General features: G+C 42.9%; 1 protein-coding gene across 2 annotated transcripts in view; it reads right to left on the bottom strand.

Moving 5' to 3' along the window:
* Positions 1–7058, bottom strand: part of PTCH1 (patched 1) — a 99952-nt gene extending 92894 nt beyond the window's left edge. Inside the window, exons 1-2 of one of the 2 annotated variants that reach the window (XM_087957902.1) lie at positions 6037–7054; positions 4422–4614 (exon numbers count right to left, since the gene is read on the bottom strand). In XM_087957902.1, the coding sequence (XP_087814028.1) occupies positions 4422–4614; positions 6037–6453 (610 nt within the window). In that variant the 5' untranslated portion in view covers positions 6454–7054. Of the gene's footprint in view, positions 1–4421; positions 4615–6036 lie in introns of both variants that reach the window. The other variant, XM_087957903.1, reaches the window with a different exon arrangement.
* Between the last annotated feature and the right edge of the window lie 14125 nt (positions 7059–21183).

Consider the following 21183-nt stretch of genomic DNA (forward strand, 5'->3'; position numbering starts at 1 on the left):
CTTGCATAACTTCTTGCTAGCTCAAATGTGGCTGCTTCATTATACATTTATAAACCAAATAATTATAAATTATTAAACATAAATAGTACAATTGGGGTGTCAAATGGGGGAAAGAATTGCCATGTAAGTATAATATGCCTATATCTGAGCTGTAACTTAATATGACACGAACAGTTTATAGCAGTGCCATCAATTTGTAGCAGTTATGGCCTCCAAATGCTTCAAAAAAAGATTCAAGATCAAAGACTTCTGAGGTTAAGTCCACATAAAGTTTACCAGAGTAGTTATGGATACTGTCTGTGCAAAGATCTCCCTAGGGCAGGGGTCTCCAACCTCGGCAACATTAAGACTTGTGGACTTCAACTCCCAGAATTCCTCAGCCAGATTTGCTAAGGAATTCTGGGAGTTGAAGTCCACAAGTCTTAACGTTTCCAAGATTGGAGACCCCTGTTCTAGGATGCCTCTGTTTGATCAACTACCAATTACACTTATGGTTATATGTCAGTCAAGGGAGGACCCCCATCAAACCTACCATGAAAGGCATATTCTGAGTCCCTTCCATGAAAAAATTATCACTTTGGTAGACCCAGGAATCATACCATCTCTGTTACAGTGACAACCCTGTGGAACATCCTCCTTCTGGAGAGGCAGATAACTCCAACCTTGCTAGCCTTTCACAAGACATTAAAGAATTATCCCCCAGGCATTTGGCCAAGGACGTTAATCTGGCAGATATTGTTTAACTTTGAACTAATCTTTATGGATGTGGACATTTAATTGTTTGTATTATTTGCAAATAGTTTACATAAGTAAGTAAATAAATAAACTGTAGCTAGAAAGGATAGCCTCCATGCATCTTGCCAGACTAGAATGGTCTTTTACAGTACCCAGTCAACTATAGATCTAACACTTCTTAATTCCTCTTTCTAAAAAGAGGGAGATGTATTTGTTAGTCATTGGAGTTCAGAATATACTAATCTAATAATTTGATTATTATTTCTCAAATTCCTACTTGGCTGTCCCCGACATGGTGAATTAATCACAACACTTAGTCTACCATCCTCCTCTGCATCCAGCTGACCAAACATCCTTATTCTTTTTCTTTAACCATCATTATGAAAACCATGTTCATTTGAGACTGAATTGTTTCATCATTTTAATAGAAGCTAGTTAACATCAATGCACCACCTACATTTCTTCAATGGCTAAGACAACATTTGGGGGGTGGGGAGGTGTTGAGACAATAAATGGAAAAATATTAGGACACTTTTTAATGAAATGTTTGAATTTCCACTGCATTCAGTTGTCCCAAAGGAGCTTTTTTCAAGAGGCAACTGGACTTTCTGGTTTTTCTTTGAAGACGTTTTACTTCTCATCCAAGAAGCTTCTTCAGCTCTTCTTCAAAGAAAAATCAGAAAGTCCAGTTGCCTCTTGAAAAAAGCACCTTTAGGACAACTGTGATCTCTATGACTGAGAATCTCCATAGACAAATGGATTCAGTTAGTAAGAAGTTAGCTGTGACTGTTCTCAGCTTGACCTAATTCTGTACCAATTCTGGGGGCAATGAGAGAGAATTAGATATGGTTAATAACTCCATTCCTTCCCAGTTGCTTCACTGACATATCTTGGCCTATAGAGCAAGTCAGGATGGCAGTTCTCTGGAGCCAAATCTTTGGCAGCAGAAGCGTCCATCGTATCATTACCATGTTGAAGTGTTATCTACTGAGTTGTCATGCAACAAGCCTGATCTAAACTTTGCATCCAGGTGCCAGTCTTTAACTTGCCTCAGTGTTCTCAATCACTGCTGAATGCTATTCTCCTGACTTGTGAGTGTATCATACATAAGCAACCAGATCCACACATGTAGGATTCAAACTAGCTACTTTACTGTATTCTGCCTACAATACAGGAATTTCCCCAGACTGCTTGCCTTACCTTGGGAACAGATGGATAAGGTTCCATGGAGCTTAATGGGTGGGTGGGGAAGGGGGAAGAGGCACCCCTGGATCTCTTTCAGCAGCCCAATGATTCAAGGCTAATTCCCCACTTGAGCCCTCCCCCCTGCTTGGTTAGCCAATTCCCAACAGACTATGCCAGTTATTACAGGCAGGCTGATTGGTTTTCCTTCTGGCTATGCTGCCATGCCCTTTTAACACATCTTTAGAAGCAAGAAAATGACTACGAATCAGGGCCCTGAAGCAGAAACAGGGTGGGATATGACTTCAGGACCCTTCTCCCCCACCCCCAATTCCATTTGGATCTCTCTCAAGTTTAAAATTATACAAAGAAAAGCAAAGTATGAGAAAATGGTAGGGCACATAGCCACAACCAGCATGAAGGCCAAGTGATGTAAAGAGGAATCCTTGAAAATGACTACTTTCTAAGCCACTACTTCTCTTGTAGCAGAGTGAGTGGTGGTGAAGTGATTAAACCTAGGAAATATAAAGGGCTGATCAAAGGAGGTGGGGGCAGAAATCTGGTTCAACATCTCTCACTGATTTCTGGATACCATACTAAGGAAATACAAGTCTGCTGCATTAAAGATAAACATCCCCACAGCTACCATTCAAAATATTGTGAAAGCGATGTCCCACTTCTCACATAAAAGTGTGGGCCCTATGGTCATTACATACTACTCTTAAATTGGAGTGGCACAAATACCTCCCTCTACTTCCCAATATAAACTATTTGGTATCTGCTCTTTTCTCTGATGTTCTGGAGAGAAATAGGGACAAGGTGGTAAACTCAGATGAGAAACTGCTAACCCACAATACAAATACTGGGAGGGAATATGACTACTTTACTGAGGTGGCAAAGAGGACACGCTCACTGAGCCCCTCAAGCTCAGCCCCACAGCTAAAAGAAAATCACCTGACTGCCTCCAAGGTTGATACACAAGAAAGCATTGCAGAATTTACACACTTTGAGACTGTAATGAGATCATGTCAGCTTAAGAGGGAAAACTACACTTAAGCTGTTTCACTCATGACAACTTACAGCAAAGGGAAAATACCGATATTGTGAGGACATGAATGGGCTGAAATAATATATAAGTGGGGAAGACTTTGGATCATTATGACTTTCTCTAACCAGTGTCTGCATTGTAGGAAAACTGCACTGCAACTTTAAACCATTTTACTGCTATCCATTTTCTTTGGATTAAGTCCCATTCAACCCACTTGGATCTACTTCTAAATAAACATATTATGGCACTGTAAGTCTCTGTAGTCCTTTTCTGTGAAGTAGAACCCCTTCTCCCAAATGACTATTTTGTGCAATGCACTGTGACTCTGGAGTTGTGAGGCCCCTTTAATGAATGTCACTAGCAAAAACTTCAGGGGATTAACCCAACCTAGGTTAGGCACCCAACCTAAAGAGTCAGATGTTTTTTTTAAAAAATGACTATTAACAGATTGGCCAATACATCTCCCAGAGAATTAAAAAAAGAATATCCATAATTTACCATCTTAAGAAACGATCAACCGTGAGATTCTTTTTAAACTTAAGAACCATTATTTTACCACTGGTAAATGTATTGTATGTATATATGTACGTGTGTGTGTGTGTGTGTGTGTGTGTGTGTGTGTATATATATATATATATATATATATATATATATATATATATATATGTATGTATGTATGTATATGTATATGTATATGTATATGTATATGTATATGTATATGTATATGTATATGTATATGTATATGTATATGTATATGAATAAATAAAAGCAGCCATCCCTGGTTCCAGTTAACCAGCCTCCCTCTTGAACTGAGGGAGACCAGGAATCTACTTTGCAAACATTCCAACATGTGTCCAGTCTGTGCTTCACTTTTCCATTTTTTTTTACCTCGAAACAAATGTTTTTTCCCCTCAAAGCTGAAAGCTGTCCAAAAAAACAGGACCACACACAAGCACAGCTCTACTGCGAGCTGTGCAGATCACGTTCAGCCTGTTCCTGCGGCTGGTGCTGCTGCTGCTGCTAACAGGACACACGTACATACACCCCTACACTCACTCACTCACTCACGCACACACAAAATGGCGGAGGAGGTAAGCCGCTTTGAACACAGACTTTCCTTTCATGCTCTGCGAGGGAAGAGCAGCTCCAACTCTTTGGACACACAAGCAGAATCGGGGAGAGGGGCCAAGAGAAAGGTCGGGCATCTGCAGGGTCCAAAGGATCCCCCCCTTTTCTTCTTTCCCACCACCCAAGCAGCCACCCTCCCTTCCATCCCCAGACCATCTCATAAGGTATCGCTTCCAGAAACGGATTACATCCATCTGGCCTTCAGCCAACACCAATAAACCACCAGGCTCTGCCCCTGAGAAAGAGGAAAGTTCCCTCAGCCACCCCCCACCCCTGCTGCCATTTGGGAGGAGGACGAGAAGAAGCCAGGCGAGGGATCAATCCTTACCTTCCACCCAAAGTTCCTCCACATTGGTCTCCAGATTGGCAGCTCTTAATCCCACCGCAAAAGCCCCGAAGATCAGAAGGCCAACCACTAAAAATTTTCCGCAGTTTTTTTGAATGTAACAGCCCAGTTTAAATAGCAGTCTCTGAAATTTCGCTCTCAGCCACAGCGGCGCTTTTCTTCCAGTAGCTCTCCCCTAGAAAAGCAAGGAAAAGCAAGGGGACAAATTAAGGTCGGGAAAGAACCGCCCCCCCAAAGAAAAGCACAATGTGCCGGCAAGAAAGCGGCTCGAGAAGGGTCCCGGCCGGGCAGTTCGTGGCAGGAATGGGACACACGGGGGCAGCCGAGCAGGCCGGCCAACCTGCAAAGCGTGGCAGACGCCCCGCCGCCTCCCACATCCGCCTCCCCTCAGGCTTGCAAGGAGGAATCCTCCGACCGCCCGATCCGCTCCTTCTCAACCCACCGCCGCTTCTGGGACCCTTCAATCTGGGATAGCGCTACATAGCCCGGAACGATCGCCCCAGCACCGGAATATAAATCGACCTGTCAAACAATCAATCCTGGGATGGTCTGGAGAAGAGGAGGAAGAAGGCTCTCCCTTCCCTACCCCCACCTACCCCCTTCTGGAAAAGCTGAAGCCCGCTTCCCTGCAAATCTTGTCATCCCTTTCCCCGCCTTGCTTCCTTAGGCTCCTGCTTCGCAGCAACTGCCTGGCCCCACGTGGTTACCGACCGCGCTGGCAACCTCCTAAATTGAAGAATTACAGTCTACAATTGCCGTTTGGGCGTCGCCGGGATGACCTGGACTTTGGAAACCGAGCAGCCGTCGATAAATTGCCACAATATTAGGGAATGGAAGGGACCAGCCACGTGGATGCTTTCTATTTAAATCAACCAACAAATCCATCTTTTAATCCACATACTACTGCTGCCTTTGCTTTTTTGTTGTTGTTGTTGCTGCTGCTGTTCTTCCCGTCCGGCGAAGTGAAGTGAAGGCGCTACCAAGCCTGTTATCTCCCTCGGGTACTGAAGGGGAGGAGTAAGTTATCTCCACCAGGACGGGAAAGGTGGAAGTTAGCAATTTGCTTACAATTTTCACTCTCTGCCCTACCGCTGAACAAGAAATGCGACATTCACTGGAAAAAAGAGAGAGAGAGAGTCTTCTTGGAGGGAAATCACACTTCTACACTCAAACCGGATAACAGGAGCGGGGCGGGGGGGGGCAGAGAGGGGAGCAGTGCTGGTTTGGAAAACGTTAGAATTCATTTTCTTGGGCAAAACTTTTTTTTTTCAGGGGTTGGATAGAAAATCAAAGCCTTTGAAAGTTTTCTTGGGGTAGACAGAAGAGAGAGAGAAAAGTCCCATTCATACATTCACACACGCTTACCCGGGGAAACGCGATTAGATGACTGGTAAACCCACTAACACGCTGGAAAAACGAGCACAGTACAAAGTAGGAGGGACGAAGGGCTGGCTGCCTTTCTACCTTTCGGGAGTCAAGAACATCCTTCCCCTCACCCCCAAACCCCACTCTCCAGCGTTTTATTGGCGATTCTTCCCGCCGCTTATGAGAAAACGAGATTTGGAAGGGAGAAAAAAGAGAAACCTCGACAAAGCACCTTTGCTATCTGCTCCAAGGCGAACCCTGCATCACAGTAGCTCGGCCGCTGCAGATATTCCAGATCGGGCGGCGCGGCGCGTCTGTTCTCCACTATCCTCCGCCTTCTGCTGCCGCTTCTCCCCAGCCGATCTGGCACTCTGCACCCGCCGCCTCCTCCTCCTCCACCGCAGCCGCCGCCACCACCACAGTCGCCGCTGCTCTCCGGCTCCGAGGCATTAACAGCTGAGGCCATGTTGCCGCCACAGAGCCGCCGCCGCGGCGGCTGCTGCTGTTGTTTTGGCGACCCAAAGGCTGGGTCTTCTGAGGTTCCCCCCAGCGCGCTGCTGCTGCTGCTGCTGCGGGACGATCCGGAGGGACCGGGGACTGGCTGGGCTGGCTGAGATTCGCTGCTGCTGCTGCTGACAGACCGCTTCATACGGCGTTGGCTGCCGCTGCTGCCGCTGTAGCTGCTCCCGGCGAGTCAGACTCCGAGCCTTCCATTGCAACATTTCGCGAGGATCCGGAGGTCTTCGCCGCTGCTGCTGCTTCCCACATCCAGGGTGCGCGGGTGAGCGGAGGCAGGGAATCTCAGCGCGCTCGCCTTCCTTCCCCGGACCGCTTCGCCTGCGGCTCGAGTTGCTCTCCAGGCTCTTCGCCGCTCGGCTGCTGGAAGCCAAGCCGGACTCTGCCCGAGCTCTCTTTCTCGCCACACCAGCTAAGCCTGGCGAAAGCCTTGATCTCACAAGAGGAGCCGCCGCCGCCGCCGCCGTTGCTTCTGTTGCTTCTACTCTTTCTCGGCGCGCTGTACCATTCTGTCTGGGCGCAGAGCTGTCTCTAAGGGCTCTCCCGGCTGCTTTCCCCCCGCTCTTTCTCTCCTCGATGCGTGCGTCGCGCTCTCTTTCTTCCTCTGCTGTGTGCAGCGGCGGCGGCAGCAGCAGCAGCAAGCAGCAGCTCCCTTGCTTCAATAGATGAGATGAAGAAGGGGGAGAAAAAAGGAACTCTCTCCATTTGGATAAAGAGGAGGAGGAGGAGGGGTGAAAGGGAGAGGGGAGAGAAAGGGAAAAAGAGCTGAAATCCCGCCCCTGGGGCTGTCAGATGGCTTCGGTTTCTGGGCTGCGATTGGCTCAAAGAGGGCAGAAATTACTCAGCAAACATGACTATTATTAGCTGCTTAGCAACAGCTCACCAAAGTAGAGAGACCACCCAGGCAGGCTACCCTTGTGTGTGTGCATCTCCAACTTCAGGGGAGCCTTAAAGAGATCCAGCCCTCTTTCCATGCAATACTTCCATTAAGGAATGCTTCTCTTTTCTCCCTACTCCCTCGGTTCTTTTCAAGAAAGGTTTGCTTTGGATTTTAAGAAGGAAAGGACGTTGCTGCTGTAGTTTTTAAAAGGGAGACGTTTTTACAAAGAGCACATCAGGATTACTTCACGGAGCGAACTGTTAAAATACAGTTTTCTTTCTTTCTTTCTTTCTTTCATGAATTGATTTGGGGGAAGCGCGCGAAAGAAGAGACTAAATGGTATCCGGAGCCCTTCAAGAAAGTCCTTTTGGAGGCGCCTTGGCCTCAAGCAGCCACGAATCCTGGGAGGTCCAAGCTGAATTCCCAGGGCTGCACAAATAATGACAGGGTGGGGGATCCTGCGGTCTCCCTCCCCCCCCCTTTTCTTTTTAAAGCAAAGGAAAGTCTGCGTTCCTACAAAAACAACCAGCCGAGTTAAGAAAAAGACCACAAACTCTTAGTACTTGAAATAGTGAATTTAAAAACTGGAGTGGGCGGATTACTCGCTTACACGCAACAGTACTGCCACTAAGAGCTTTGAAGAAAATGCGTTCAAAACATTGGACTTAAAAAAAAAAGGTTACGAAGTTTTTCAGATCATTGTGCGCGCTTAATTTAACGTTTCGTGTCCCGACAATTTAATTTTGGTAATTCGTCACTAATGACGTCAAGAGGGTCGATTTCTTATTTTTCTGATCTCCCCCCATTGCCTATTATTTTGGCGAGCTCTCTTTCGCACGTGCCCATCTTGGTTATTTGATCCGCCATGAAGAATTTAAACCGGGGAACTCTTGTCCAAGGAACGCACAAGCTTTTATTTGTTTCCACGTTCTTGACATACGTTACGCGTATCCAATCTTACCCGAGGATAGCGCTCCGGGAAAGCGTGAAACGGGGGAGTGTTGCTTTAAGGAACAAACTTGCGCGTGTTCATTGAAGGGAAAAAAAAAAGTGGAGGGGAACTAGAAAAGACCGCACATTCAGAGAAGGGAGGGGGAAGGCCGTGGAGGCGGGCTACAGGTTCCACGTGACTGGCTGGCTCTGGATTATGCACACACAAGGCTGGGCTTCCCTCCGTCGCGGATCTGGCGGGGTGGGCTGCGGCCGTCTCTTCGCTTGGCACGCAGGGCCTTAGCCCATCAAGTTTAAAACGTTGGGTCTCCCGCATCCACGCGAGTGCGGCCTTCAGCCTCGCAGAGCAAGAGAAGGAAGCTGCTACCCGCTCTTCCCTCCCTCCCCAGGAGAGAAAAATACCAGACAAGCCATAGTACATTCCTAAAGGAGGTCTCTCCCCTTTACGCTGCCCAATAGCGGTCTACGTCGGGATCTGTGGGCCAATGGCAGAGGAGCAAAGGACGTTTCCATTCAGCTCTGTGCTACACGGAGGGAGGAGGGGGGCGTTGCCATGGCAGCCGTGTTAGGAAGGCTTCGAGAAGCCGATTCTTCGCTCGCCGCTGCCTGCTGCGCCCTGAACGCCAATAGTTTACTCCTGCGGGTCTTTTAACATTGCATGGGGCTGGCCGCTGAGGTTTTACCCGAGAGGGTCCCTGGTGAAGGACTCTAATCCCTCAGCCACTTTAGCAGCCCCGGCAAAGACATCAAAGTGCGCTCTGATCCAAAGAAGTTTCAGTCCCTCCCAAAGGCACGTGTGGACTTCTAGTCCCCTGTCCTCCCCCTCTTGCGATGCCGACAGGCGTGTTAACAATCGGCAACCCCGAGAAGCCAAAGTGGGGAACTCGGCCGGCTAAAATGATTCTCGCGATCTTTTTTGCTGGCCTGATGTGGATACTAGCACTCAGATGTTTGTGAAAACATCTCTCGGCTTTTAGCCGCAGTACTTCACTCCATGTGTTCCCCTAACGTACGGTATCCTCCGAATGACCTTGGATTCCTAATTAACCAAGATTCCTAACCAGCGGAAGACACGTAATTGGGAATGGCGACATCGACTTGATGGCACATCATCATCAATTATTGTCATACTCGCTACATGGGGAACACTGAACCTAATCTACACCGAAACACAAATATACAGGACTGCACTGTTAGCTATGCTTCTGAATAAGTGTCTTTAGTTGTGTATTTGAACCCAAAGCATCTTCCTGCTTTTAGTATATAACTTATAATAATAAAATATATATTTTGCTATAAACGGTCTCGTCATACTCAGTTCCTCCGTACCAATAGCGTAGAGAAGCCTCAACCTTCTTTCTCTGCGAGGTGTTCTTGGCCACGCTGTCTGGGAAAAAGCTGCAGGGTGACCACGTTAGGTGGGCGCCAGGTTGGGAAAAGCAAGAGTCATCGGTTGCATAATAAACCCTGAACTTACTGGCTAGTCATGTTTTAGCCAAGCACGCTGTGCGATCCCACCCGCTATGATTAGTTTAATATTCAGGGTAACCTGCTGCGAATCTGAATATTGACTTAATTGAGTAAAATCCAGTTAAACTAACCGTGACAACGCACGTTGCCTTAGGAAATGGATAAGAGAAGCCTTTAAAATGCTGCATACGTCCAATCTTTTTGTCATTTTAAACACTCTTATTTAAATCTCCATTCTATGCCCTGAAAAGCACTCTAAACTGTATTACTGTCTTCTCAATCTTAGTATAAATTTACACATTAATTTAGCGCCACGTAGACAACCTCCAGATGTATTAGAATGAAATTCCTTTCATGACAGGACTTTTCAGCCCAGACTCCAATCCGGGGAAAATCTGTTATTTACGAATATAAGGGATGGGATGGCTGATGAGGGAGAGAAACAGAAGTTGCCTAATGGAACTGGATTCATCACCTTTGTCCACGATTTATTGGTGCCCCGCCCCATTTCTCAGTAAGCTTTTCTTGTACGGTACAGGTAAGGTTTTCAAATGGGCTTCACAACCCTAAATGGCTCACACGTTCCTTGATTTCATTTCCCAAACCCACATTGCAGAAGACTTTCTTTCCCCTTTTCCTTTTGCAACCCTCTGGCTGCGTCGTTATTTCCAAAACTTAATCTGGAGGCTCAAATTTAACAAGCTCTATCTTAATATCCTTCCTCCCTGCCGCCGCCTCTCTCTCACTCTCTGTAGCCTGGTTCATTTCATACACGAGATGAATTACATCTCTAATTGGCTTTGTTTCATTAGCGTGTGTGTGTGGGAGGGGCGTGTAACCCTGTGCGCGCTTAAAGGATGAAGCGTCTAAGTGTAAACATCTCGTCTCGACTTGGGTGGTCAAAGCCAGGGATATCCCCATTTTGCCGCATTGCAATGCACGCGAAAGTGGGCTACTTGCTTCAAAGCTACAAGGTGGCTCCAGATCGAGCCACTCTCCGCATTCACATTTAACGGCATGGCAGCCTATAGCGCGCATGCCCCGTGTTGGTAGCCTGTCTGGGCCACACGGTTCGAAGCAGTGACACGGGAGGCGTATGAAATACTCTGGCTGGGCGAAAGGCTTGTACGGCTTAGCATTTACAGTGCGGCTTCCTCTCTCCACGTAGTTCAGAGAGAAGCAGCAGTCCTAGTTTACAGATCACCTAGCCACTAGTATGGTGGAGAGGAAGCAAAACTGTACGGTATATAAGATACTGAGACACAGTGATGGCCAAAAGACACTGTAAAACATCTCTACTGAAAAAATAGCCAAGGCGCCCCCACCAAACAAGCCAATTCTACTCCCACAGCTGCTTCCCCTCCCCCCCGGATTTTCTCTTCCTGTACACCTAGATCTTTGCATCATCTACACTTGTCTCTGGCACCACAACTACCCAAAGAATCCCCACCATTCACCTGTACCAACACCTATCCCTACTTTAGATCTGACCTAAGCAGCAGCAACTTTGGATGATCTTGAGTTTGGAGCAGCTGCCCTCAGTCTGGTTTCTTCCAGAAATGTTGAGAGCTTTATTCCCAGCTGGATGTCTCAGAGCATCTAAAGTTGTAGAAAACTGCTTTGGAATACAGACAACAAAGAAGGATGTCATCCCTTATTTAGACACTGAAGAAACACTCTTTCAATAAGCTGTCTGCTTCAAATTGCCCTACCCAAGTAGCAAAAATCAGGCAACCATTAGATGGGAATGTGAGACACAGAAACATTGACTGCCCTCTGGTAGCTATCAGGTTTTGTAGCCCAGATATAGCCCTAGTGGGTGGAAGGGAGTAGAGCACCCAGGCTCAGAGTTTGAAACAATATTAGAGGGCTTCAATACTCTATTTTCTATGCTTGCACACACTGTTCCTACTGGGGGTTGCAGCCTAATCCGAGTGCATGTGTGTAGTAGCTTGGACCTGTTGTATTCTGCAAGTCTCCAAGTGCTTCCATACAGGCTTCCTATTGAAACCAATCAGTAACTTCCCAGTATCAACAATAGTAAGAAAAAGATAGGAGGGAAAAATAAGGTTGCAAATTGATTACAAAGTTATCTAGCTCAGGCGTCTCTAACCTTGGCAACTTTAAGCCTGGAGGACTTCAACTCCCAGAATTCCCCAGCAGCTTTGCTGGCTGGGGAATCCTGGGAGTTGAAGTCCGCCAGACTTAAAGTTGCTAAGGTTGGAGACCCCTGATCTAGCTTCCCTGCCATTAGGGAAAAACCACAGCAGCATGTAAATTACACAAAAAGGTTGCATCTGGCAGCAATCTTCTTCCAGGAGGGTGGGTGAAGTTATTGTTTACATTTCCATGCCCACAGCAAGTGGCACTGCCTAACTGATGGGGGGTTTGGAAGCAGCTGGGTTGAACCTGTTAATCTATTTATGGTTTAACACTGGGAGATTTCAAGACTGTAGGATAGAGCAGGATATTAAAAATACAATTCTGAATGTGACTGTGTGGTAACCAGTTGAGCTCAACTCTAGGAAATCTATATCGTATTATATCCTCTTCTAGATGGTTGGGTTTTCAACTCCCATTAATTTTATGGTCTGGGAAGAGCTGTATTCCCAATGCCACCTGGTGGACAATAGGTTGAGAACTGTGGTTGGTGTTGTAGATAGCTGATTAGTTGCTAAGTGAGTGTTTAGGCCTTTGATGTTTTTACAGTAACAAAGTGAGAACTATTCCAGTGGAACTGGAGTAGTTCTCTACTAGTAATAATAGTAGACTGTCTACTATTGACCTCACCCCTTTCCTAAGAGGTCTGTAGGGGGCATGCATAAGCACACCAATGTGCCTACCATCCCTATCCTATTGTTTCTTTTTATTTTTCTTATATGTATCTTATATATATTTCTTATATGTATTTCATGTATTCATAACTATGTTTATACTTATATCTGTTATCTTATAATCACTTGACAAAATAAATAAAAAATAAAAATAAAAAATAACTCTGTATACTCCAAAATGTCCTTGTGGTCACAGTAGTATTGAAAGAAAAACAGTGTTCAGGAATATTCATCATGATATGATTTTAAGAAAAGGCAAATGGCAGCCATAAATAGGGTATCAAAGCCCCCATCTTTTTTATGTTGTGCATAAAAAGGGGTGGGATCTTGGTCACATGATCATGGCCAGCATCTTGGCTTTCTTTATCCCCACCTTGCAAACATATCTGTCATTGTCCTGTCTTGATAAGGTGACAGCTAAGAAATACAATTGTTACAAGTTTTTGTATATAGATAGTCCTCAACTTCATTTAGTTCAAAGATAAAACGGGCTGAACGACAATTGCAGCATCCCCACTGTCACATGATCAAAATTCAGAGGCTTGGCAACTGGTTCATATTTATGACGGTTGCAGTGTCCTGGGGTCATGTGATCCGCTTTTGCGACCTTCTAACAAGCAAAGTCAGTGGGGAAGCCAGATTCACTTAACAACCATGTTACTAATGTAACAAAAGCAATTATTTGTTTAACTGTGACAGGAAAAGTTGTAAAATGGGTAAACCTCACTTAACAAATGTTTCACTTAGCAGCATAATTTTTGGGCTCAATTGTCGTAACGCAAGGATTATCTGTTTGTTCTTGAGAGAGATGGAGGTAAACTAATCTTAGACAATCAAATATGACTCTATGGATAGTATTAGTCTGTTATTTTATTTCTCTTTAAAAGATATTTCTGTCATGGTTAGTCTAAATTCAATCTGGAGCTATATGACAGCAATAAGGGACAAGCTAGGTTCTCTGAATCCATGCAAGGTATATTTTCTTGTTAATAGCTCTATATTCTTTTAATTTGGTGGAATACATGGCTTTTCATCCCAGACAGTGCCTGAATTCACACATTATGCTAAGCCACTGTTTTCTTTGTCATGCCTCATTGATGAAACAAACAACAATTGGCTACATTCACACAACACAAGAAGCCCATAACAAGCAAACCACAATAGAGCTTACATCCTATGTACATCTGATCAATATCTCAGTTTTTCACTGGCTAAATCCAGAGACAGGATATGGTTATTTGTGGGACCACTATTTCCCATAGTTACCTGCCTGATCGGCTTAATTTGCAGGGTTGGCACACTCCAGGTCCCAAGGTCCCATGATCCCTTAGTCAATGCCAGTTCTCAAGACTCTGAAAGCTCATCTCCTCTCTAGCAGTCTCTGCCCTCTGGAATGAAGTTCTCTCAAGATTCAAACAGCCTTACTGGGATTTCAAAGGACTCTGAAGAGCGGCTCTTTGCCCAGGCTACTGGGAAGCATGATTAATGCTCTTTTTCTTCTTTTTCCTTATTCCCATTATGTTTGTTCTCTCTGCCATCTCTGTTCTTTTGATTTGTCTTGCTTGTGTCTTGTTCCTTTGTTTTTAAATGTTTTTAATAATTTGTAAATTATCCAGAGTTGCTAGGAGTTGGGTGGCATATTAATTTAATATATTCTTATTGTGGTTTGTTGCACAGTCAGCCAGATGTTTAGACTGGATTTGACATTTTTATCCATCCGTCAAGGACCTGGGATAGGCAGATGTTGTTATTTGATGGCGTAAATTATTATATATTAACAAATTATTATTATCATCTTATCTTTCAGAAACATTGCTCGCTGAATCTTGTTCTTTCAGATTGTAATCTGAGATCAAGTATCAGTAAGTAAGGCTGAGAGGATAGGTTTTTCAAAAAATAGGTGGGTTTTCCAAAACACCTCAGCCAGCCTCAGTAATTTAATCAATAATGCATTTTAGACAGGACACAATAGTGTCTGTGGTTTAACCACCATTTGGCTAAAATAACTCATAGGTAATCCTTGATTTCATTTAATGACCACTTGAAGTACAACAGAACTGAAAAAAAGTTATTTATGACCAAGTCTCATACTTATGAACATTGCAGCATCCCCAGTCACATGATCAAACTTTGGGTGCTTGGCCACCAGCATGTATTTACAACAATTGCAGCATCCTAGGGTCCTGTGTTTGTTATTTGCAATCTTTCTAGGGAGCTTCAAAATCAATGAAGGAAGCCAGATTCACTTAAAGACCATGTGATTCATTTAACATTTGTAGTGATTTGCTTAACAACCATGGCAAAAAGGTCATAAAATGGGGGCATGACTCACTTAACAACTGCCTTGCTTAGCAATGGAAATTTTGGGCTGAACTGTCCCTGACGTATTAGTAATCAGTAGACATATTAATATGTCAGTAGTCCCTGACGTATTAGTCAGGGACTACCTCTATGTGAAACAACATTATACTATTTGTAAGTAGACTATAGCATGATTCTTCCAAAAAGCAGATGACAATTAGCTAGTATTCTAGTTATATATATTTTATATATATAAAGTTATAGCCTTATAACATGTAACTTTTGTAGCTCATGCCTGTGCATATTTCTGTGGAAATGAATGAACCCCAAATTTCCCAATGGAGTTACTGTTAAGTTTAATTTAGAAGCTCAGCTTGTGATCCTATAGTACTAGTAAAACAGGGATTTTGTATCTGGGGTGGAGGATATTAAGAGCAAAAGAGATGACCTTGGCAGAAATATTCAAGAACCATTACATAAGCAAAGAGGGTTGAAGCATTCTTAAAGTCTTGGCAAGCAAAATAATATTCAGAAGCAATAAAACAACCTCTCCCCTGCTGGGAATATGAGAAGGTGAAGATGTATGTAAAACAGAGTCAGGCTTGCAAGATTCTGCTTTCGTAATCTAACTCAAGTACAAATCTAGTTTTCCCATGAAGTCAATTGTCTGGTTTACCTAGTGGGGCTGACAGAAGAGTGGTAGATGGAACTTAGATCAGACTAGAAGAACAGATTGTTGACATGATTCAGCTTCATGGCAATCAATAGGATTTCTTTTAGTCCATTTGATTATTTTTTTATCGTCTGTAGGCTGATATCTCTCCAAATAAGCTTATATCAAGGGCAGAAGACAGCAAAATATGGATGTATTAGATTTAGCCTGTATATCTCATTCATATATATTCATGTCTGTACATCAATTTGTCTTTCTAACCAAATGGTTGATTTTGTACATTGAGTAAAGCAAATCAGTAACACATTCCAAAACATTTGCAGTGCCTGTTGCTGTTGGATGGCCTCTCCATACCTCTGTCTGGTTGGGAAAGGATGCTTCTGCATGCTGCCACTGCACTAGCAGATGAAGTTTCAAGAGAGGCATTTTGTAAGGAGCAAGCAGAGTTTGGGAAAGGCCCTCCAATTACATGAATCAAGTCTCATTCCTCTGGCTCCCCTCTTGCCTTTCTTCGCGGTCCCTTCCTCAGGAGCCTAAGAAAAGGAACTGCTCCAGCCAGCTTGTCAAAATAATGCAGCTAATTACTCCTGATCTCCTTTAATGGAAAGCTGCTTCTCATGCTACAAAGGAAGACATGAGAATTCTACAACACACAGCATACAGGAAGAAAACCCCTGAAGAGACTGTTGGGACTGCCCAACCCAAGTCCTAAAAACCTTAAATTCACCAAAAGGATAGTCCCTTTGCTAAGAAACATGGGAATCCTGTTACGAATAGCTTTGGGTCGCTAGTATGCAGTGGAGAGTAGCACTTTTCCCTAAAAACTTCAACAAAGAACTTCTTCTAAGGTAGACTTCCAGGAACATTTCTCATTAGCTTTTGTCATTTGTTTAATGCAATCCGGGTGAGTGTTCTTTTTTAAAAAAGAAGACTAAACTCCTAGTCTCAAAATTTTCAAGGATATTTAAAATAAGAATAGAAAGAATACCAGTAAAAAAAAAAAAAAAGGAAAACAGGCTCTCCTGTATTAAATTATGTGGTTCCCTCCATCCTGCAGATGTTCTATCATACATGATGCATTGTACAGAATATTGTACAATGTATGATTTATAATGCTTTCTATGGAAAAAAATGGTCATCTTTTGTATGTGGTAACAAAAGAAGGGGGAAGAAAAGAATCATTAGGAAAAATAAAAGCAAACGGATGAATAAAAGCTTCCTCTGGGAAGGAAGTTGTCCAATTTGTTAACCACGTGTTCAATTATGAATCCACTCACCCAAACTAGCATGATCATTCAGGCTGGGGATGATGGGAGTTGTCACCCAATCTACCTGAAAGTTAGAAAAGGCTACTTTGAATTAGAAGTTTGAAAAATTGCTCTATATTGAATCAGCTTATTCAGTAGTGGGATTCATATTTTTTTTACTACCGGTTCTGTGGGCGTGGCTTGGTAAGCATGGCAGGGGAAGGATCCTGTAAAATCTCCAGTCAGAGGTGGGATTTGCCGGTTCTCTGAACTACTCAAAATTTCCGCTACTGGTTCTCCAGAACTGGTCAGAACCTGCTGAATACCACCTCTGAGCTTATTGGCTCATCCTGCTAGCATGGTTAGCCAAAAATGCAGGTAACATGTCAGGGTTTTAGACAGGAGTGTATCTGTCCTCTTAAAGAATGCTAGCAAGATTCTGCCTAGATACAGATAATTCTCACAGCCATTCCACCTCGCTCTAAATGGTTTTGTCATAATGACAAGTGTTTGGAAAAAATACATCTGATAATTTTTAGGGCTGAATTAAGAGAGCAGATTAAGCAAAAGAAAAGTATTTGTTTTTTTCTTGCTTTGTTTTATTTCTTCTTTTAAAACCTCAGGCATTTTTCCTAGGAACATCTTTTTCTTATACCTAAGGCAGGAAGAGCTTTCTGGTTGCTTGGTTTTGTTTACTGGGAATTTTGCATTTCCAGAGATGCAGATTAAAAAAAAAGACTTTCCTATGATCTTCATAAAAATACTCTAGAAACTCATAGAAATTTTATTTATTTATGTAAATCATTTCTATAACCATCCATCTTATAACAAACTCTGGGAGGCTCCCAATCAAAAGTCAGAACAGCATAAAATTTGCACTAAAATTATAAACTAAAAACATTTTTTTAAAAAAAAACTGGCACCAAGTCAAACTTCTGATGTGCAGTTACCTAATCTTATCCCAGAACTTGGGGGAAAAGCCAGGTCTTCAAAGTTTTATGTAAGGCTAGGAGGGTAGAAGCACTGCCAAACTTTAGGTGACAGAGTACTCCATATAGCCAGGGGTGCCACAAAAAAGGCATGCTTCCTAGCTCCCATCAGATGGCAATATTTAGGGGAAGGCATTAAGGAATGAGACTACCCCATTTTACTTGGTAGGATGGGTAGATGCCCATACAGAAAGACAGTCCTGCAGGTAACCTGGCTCTGTGCCCTACAGGGTTTTAAAGGTGATGGCCAGCATCTTGAATTGCACCTGGAAAGGAACCAGAAGCTAGTGCAACTCATGTAACTAAGGTGTTACATGAGCAAGTCCAGGGCCTCCCATTACCATGTATGCTGCTACATCCTGGACCAGTTGAAGTTCTCAGGTAATCTTGAACGGTAGCCCATGTTGTACATTGCAGCAATCCAAATGGGAGATAACTAATGCATGAGTGACTGATTAATGTGTAGATTTTTAGGATAGACACATGGTTTATCCTTTTGGTCAACTGCCAAAGTCAGTATTTTGAACTTTATCGCTGCATATTTTAAATGTTAAATTTTTATAACTACAGTAGGAGCCTCTTTAAATAATAAATATCAAAGTGTTTACCATGCAACTTAAGAACTTACAGCATAACTCAGTGTTCCCTAAAACTGTTGCTGTCCAGAGGTGCCCACAGGAGAAACGGAGGTGAAAAAGAAAAAAAAAGTGTGGCCATAACCATGCCATCAAAGCTCCATCCCTTTTAATGTGCATCATCCAATGACACACATTAAAAAGTAGATAGGACATCAATTGGACTGTGACTACCATCTTGATCTTTTTATCATCCTGCCAACATCCTGGCTTTAGACGGTTGGTGATCTTTGCTGACATCTCACTGTCACTTATCTCCTGGCTTTGCAGGAATGAAAGCAGAGATAAGTGGACAGGAATGAGTGCCCAGGGAAGCAATGTGGCTCTGAAAACTATAGTCTGGTGTCTGCCACCCACAGAGCTAATAGAATAGGAAGTACTTAAAGTGAAAATATTTGGGCTGGGAAATAACATTTCCAATGCTTTTAATGGAAGAGTTTGTAGATAAAGACATTAAATCTTTTGACATGCTTTTATATCAGTTTTCTACTTTTTTTTAAATGTAGAAAAAGTGTTTCCTCCTTTTTTTTCAACCGGGGTAGAAGAGGTTTCAGATCTAGGAAAATATTTCATGTAAACCAACTTGGCTTTCATTGATTGATACAGACTGAGGTCATGACAGGTTGACTTATCTTTCCTAGCCCCAATCAATACCAAGAGCTGAACTGTGTGTGACACAAAATGAAAAAGCATACTACCTCAGAGTGAAGGGGGGGAAGAATGGAACATTAACTGTATTTTTAACTCCATCAGAACAAGAAGAAAAGGATAATCTCTCTCCTCTTCTTAGCATTCCCCATTGAAGCATATCAAAGAAATACATGAAAGCAAGTTGGTACAAGGCTTGGGAATACATCTTTTGGGAGGAAAATTGGAGGAGTACAGAGGTCACAGTGGAGGGAGCCATGAAGCTCATCATTGAAGTCGCTGGGACTGTGCTTTTCAAGTTGATTCAATATTTTAAACCTACAAGAAGCAGCTCAGTTACTTTCCTCTTTCCTGTCAAACAGTAGCAGAAAACAACCCTCCCAATTACTAGTGGGAAACTGCCAAATGTTGTGACCTGGCCAGCAGAGGGCTACTAGGAGATGCCAAGGGTTCCCCATTCTGGCATCCTAAAACTCAACCTAACTTCAATCTGAAACCATTCAGATTGAAGAATTCTAGGCCTGTGTTCTTCTAGGTGATGTGCTAAACTCTACATTTGATTTTGTGCTTACATTAAGAGGAAAACCGGAGTGTTGTCACCCAATGGATGATTTCTTACTCAAAGACGAGTTATTGCTCTTGTTCATTCATACTGCTGCCTATTCAGTTGAAGCCAGCCTGTTGTTTATGTAGTTTGACTGAATCTTTGAGGAAGGAGGAGAACATTACAGCAATAGACTTTTTCAGATCCACTGCTGGATCCACACATTTAGTAGACATACAGACATGAGAAATAATCATTCAGACTCTTTTTTTATGTTGCTAATCTGTTTTAAATGCATTGTGTGTCCACCTCTCATTATTTTGTACAACTAGTACAAGGAGAGGAAATAAAAGGCAGGTCCGTACTTGCGATTAGGATAAAATCAGAGAAGACTGACATTTTAATTCAGATGGAATTGTTCCATCAGTTTTCTATTTAGTGTGTCTGAAAGCAATTAGGAGAATTGTAAAAAAAAAAAGAAAGAAAGAAATAGAGGGAGAAGTGAGTACTTTCTCTTCCTTCTCAGCATTGTGATCCAGGGAAATTAATCTTCTTACCATATGTAGTAAAATTATCATGATCCTGTGCCACAAGTAAATGAACACATAAATTGGATGGAATGAATAGAGGGGGAAATATTTATTTAAACAGGTTCTACTTAGGCATGGCCTATTGCCCATTAACTGAAGGTGAGGGGGATGTTCCAGCAACCTAGTTTTATTTTTAACTACTTTGAGTCTTTAATGTCTAAACTATGTTTTTAAAAATGTGTTTTTAAAAACTCAGAAATAAACCCCAGCTTGTCCTATGGGAGGTTCTATATAGACAAAACTTCTATTGATTTTTGAAGGATCTGGAATCCAGGTAAATCCACAGAACACATCATGTCCTGTAAATTGTAGACATCCCATTTGCATGAGGAAAACAGAAATAAAGATGTTGAAATCTGGATGAATTGGGATGAAAAGCGGTGTTGAAAAGTCCCTTGTTCTAACAGTGATGCCAGGAGCCAAAAAGGAAGACAAATTGCACTGAAGCCAAAGTCTGGTTATGAGGCTCCAGTGTTTAGTATGCTTTGATGGTTGCTTAACCACACTTATTTACAGTAGTAAATCCAGAAGATTGGACAGGACCCAGGAGAAGGATGTCTCAGTTCCACAGCTTTAGGGCACACACATTATGCCCTGGGTGGCCCAGAAAAAGACACCATGTATAATAATAATCTGTTAAAATTGTTGCCTTTCAGGTGTGTTTGGGTTTATAATAATGGTTATGGAATTTAAGGTTTGGGAAAGTTGGTCTACAAACTTCCACACTAACCATACTTATTTGAAAATAAACAAGTTTGTTTCAAACAGCATTTAACCGCTTAGTAGTATGGTTAGCTGGCCAATCCTAAACTCCATGTTCCATCTGTAAAATGAGAGCAATCTGTAAGATTGCAGGGAATTATATTTGCAAAACAGTTTCCACAATCAAAGGAATTAAAATTGATACTGTACTATTTTGATGTGGAAGTAGATCCTATTGAACAAATAAGACTTACTCCTCATGGATCAAGCTTTACAAAATATGCATAAAATTAAAGTCTCTCTAACCTAGGCAATAATAGAAACAGTGCTTAAAGTGTTAGCTCTTTCTGCTACTGTTTTCTTTCTATTACAAGGAACTCCTTTTCTTCACTACTTCAA

Source organism: Notechis scutatus, chromosome 2 (assembly GCF_049901735.1).
Source record: "Notechis scutatus isolate UNSWTSFEM ecotype Mainland chromosome 2, rNotScu1.2, whole genome shotgun sequence".
Lineage (NCBI taxonomy): Eukaryota > Metazoa > Chordata > Lepidosauria > Squamata > Elapidae > Notechis > Notechis scutatus.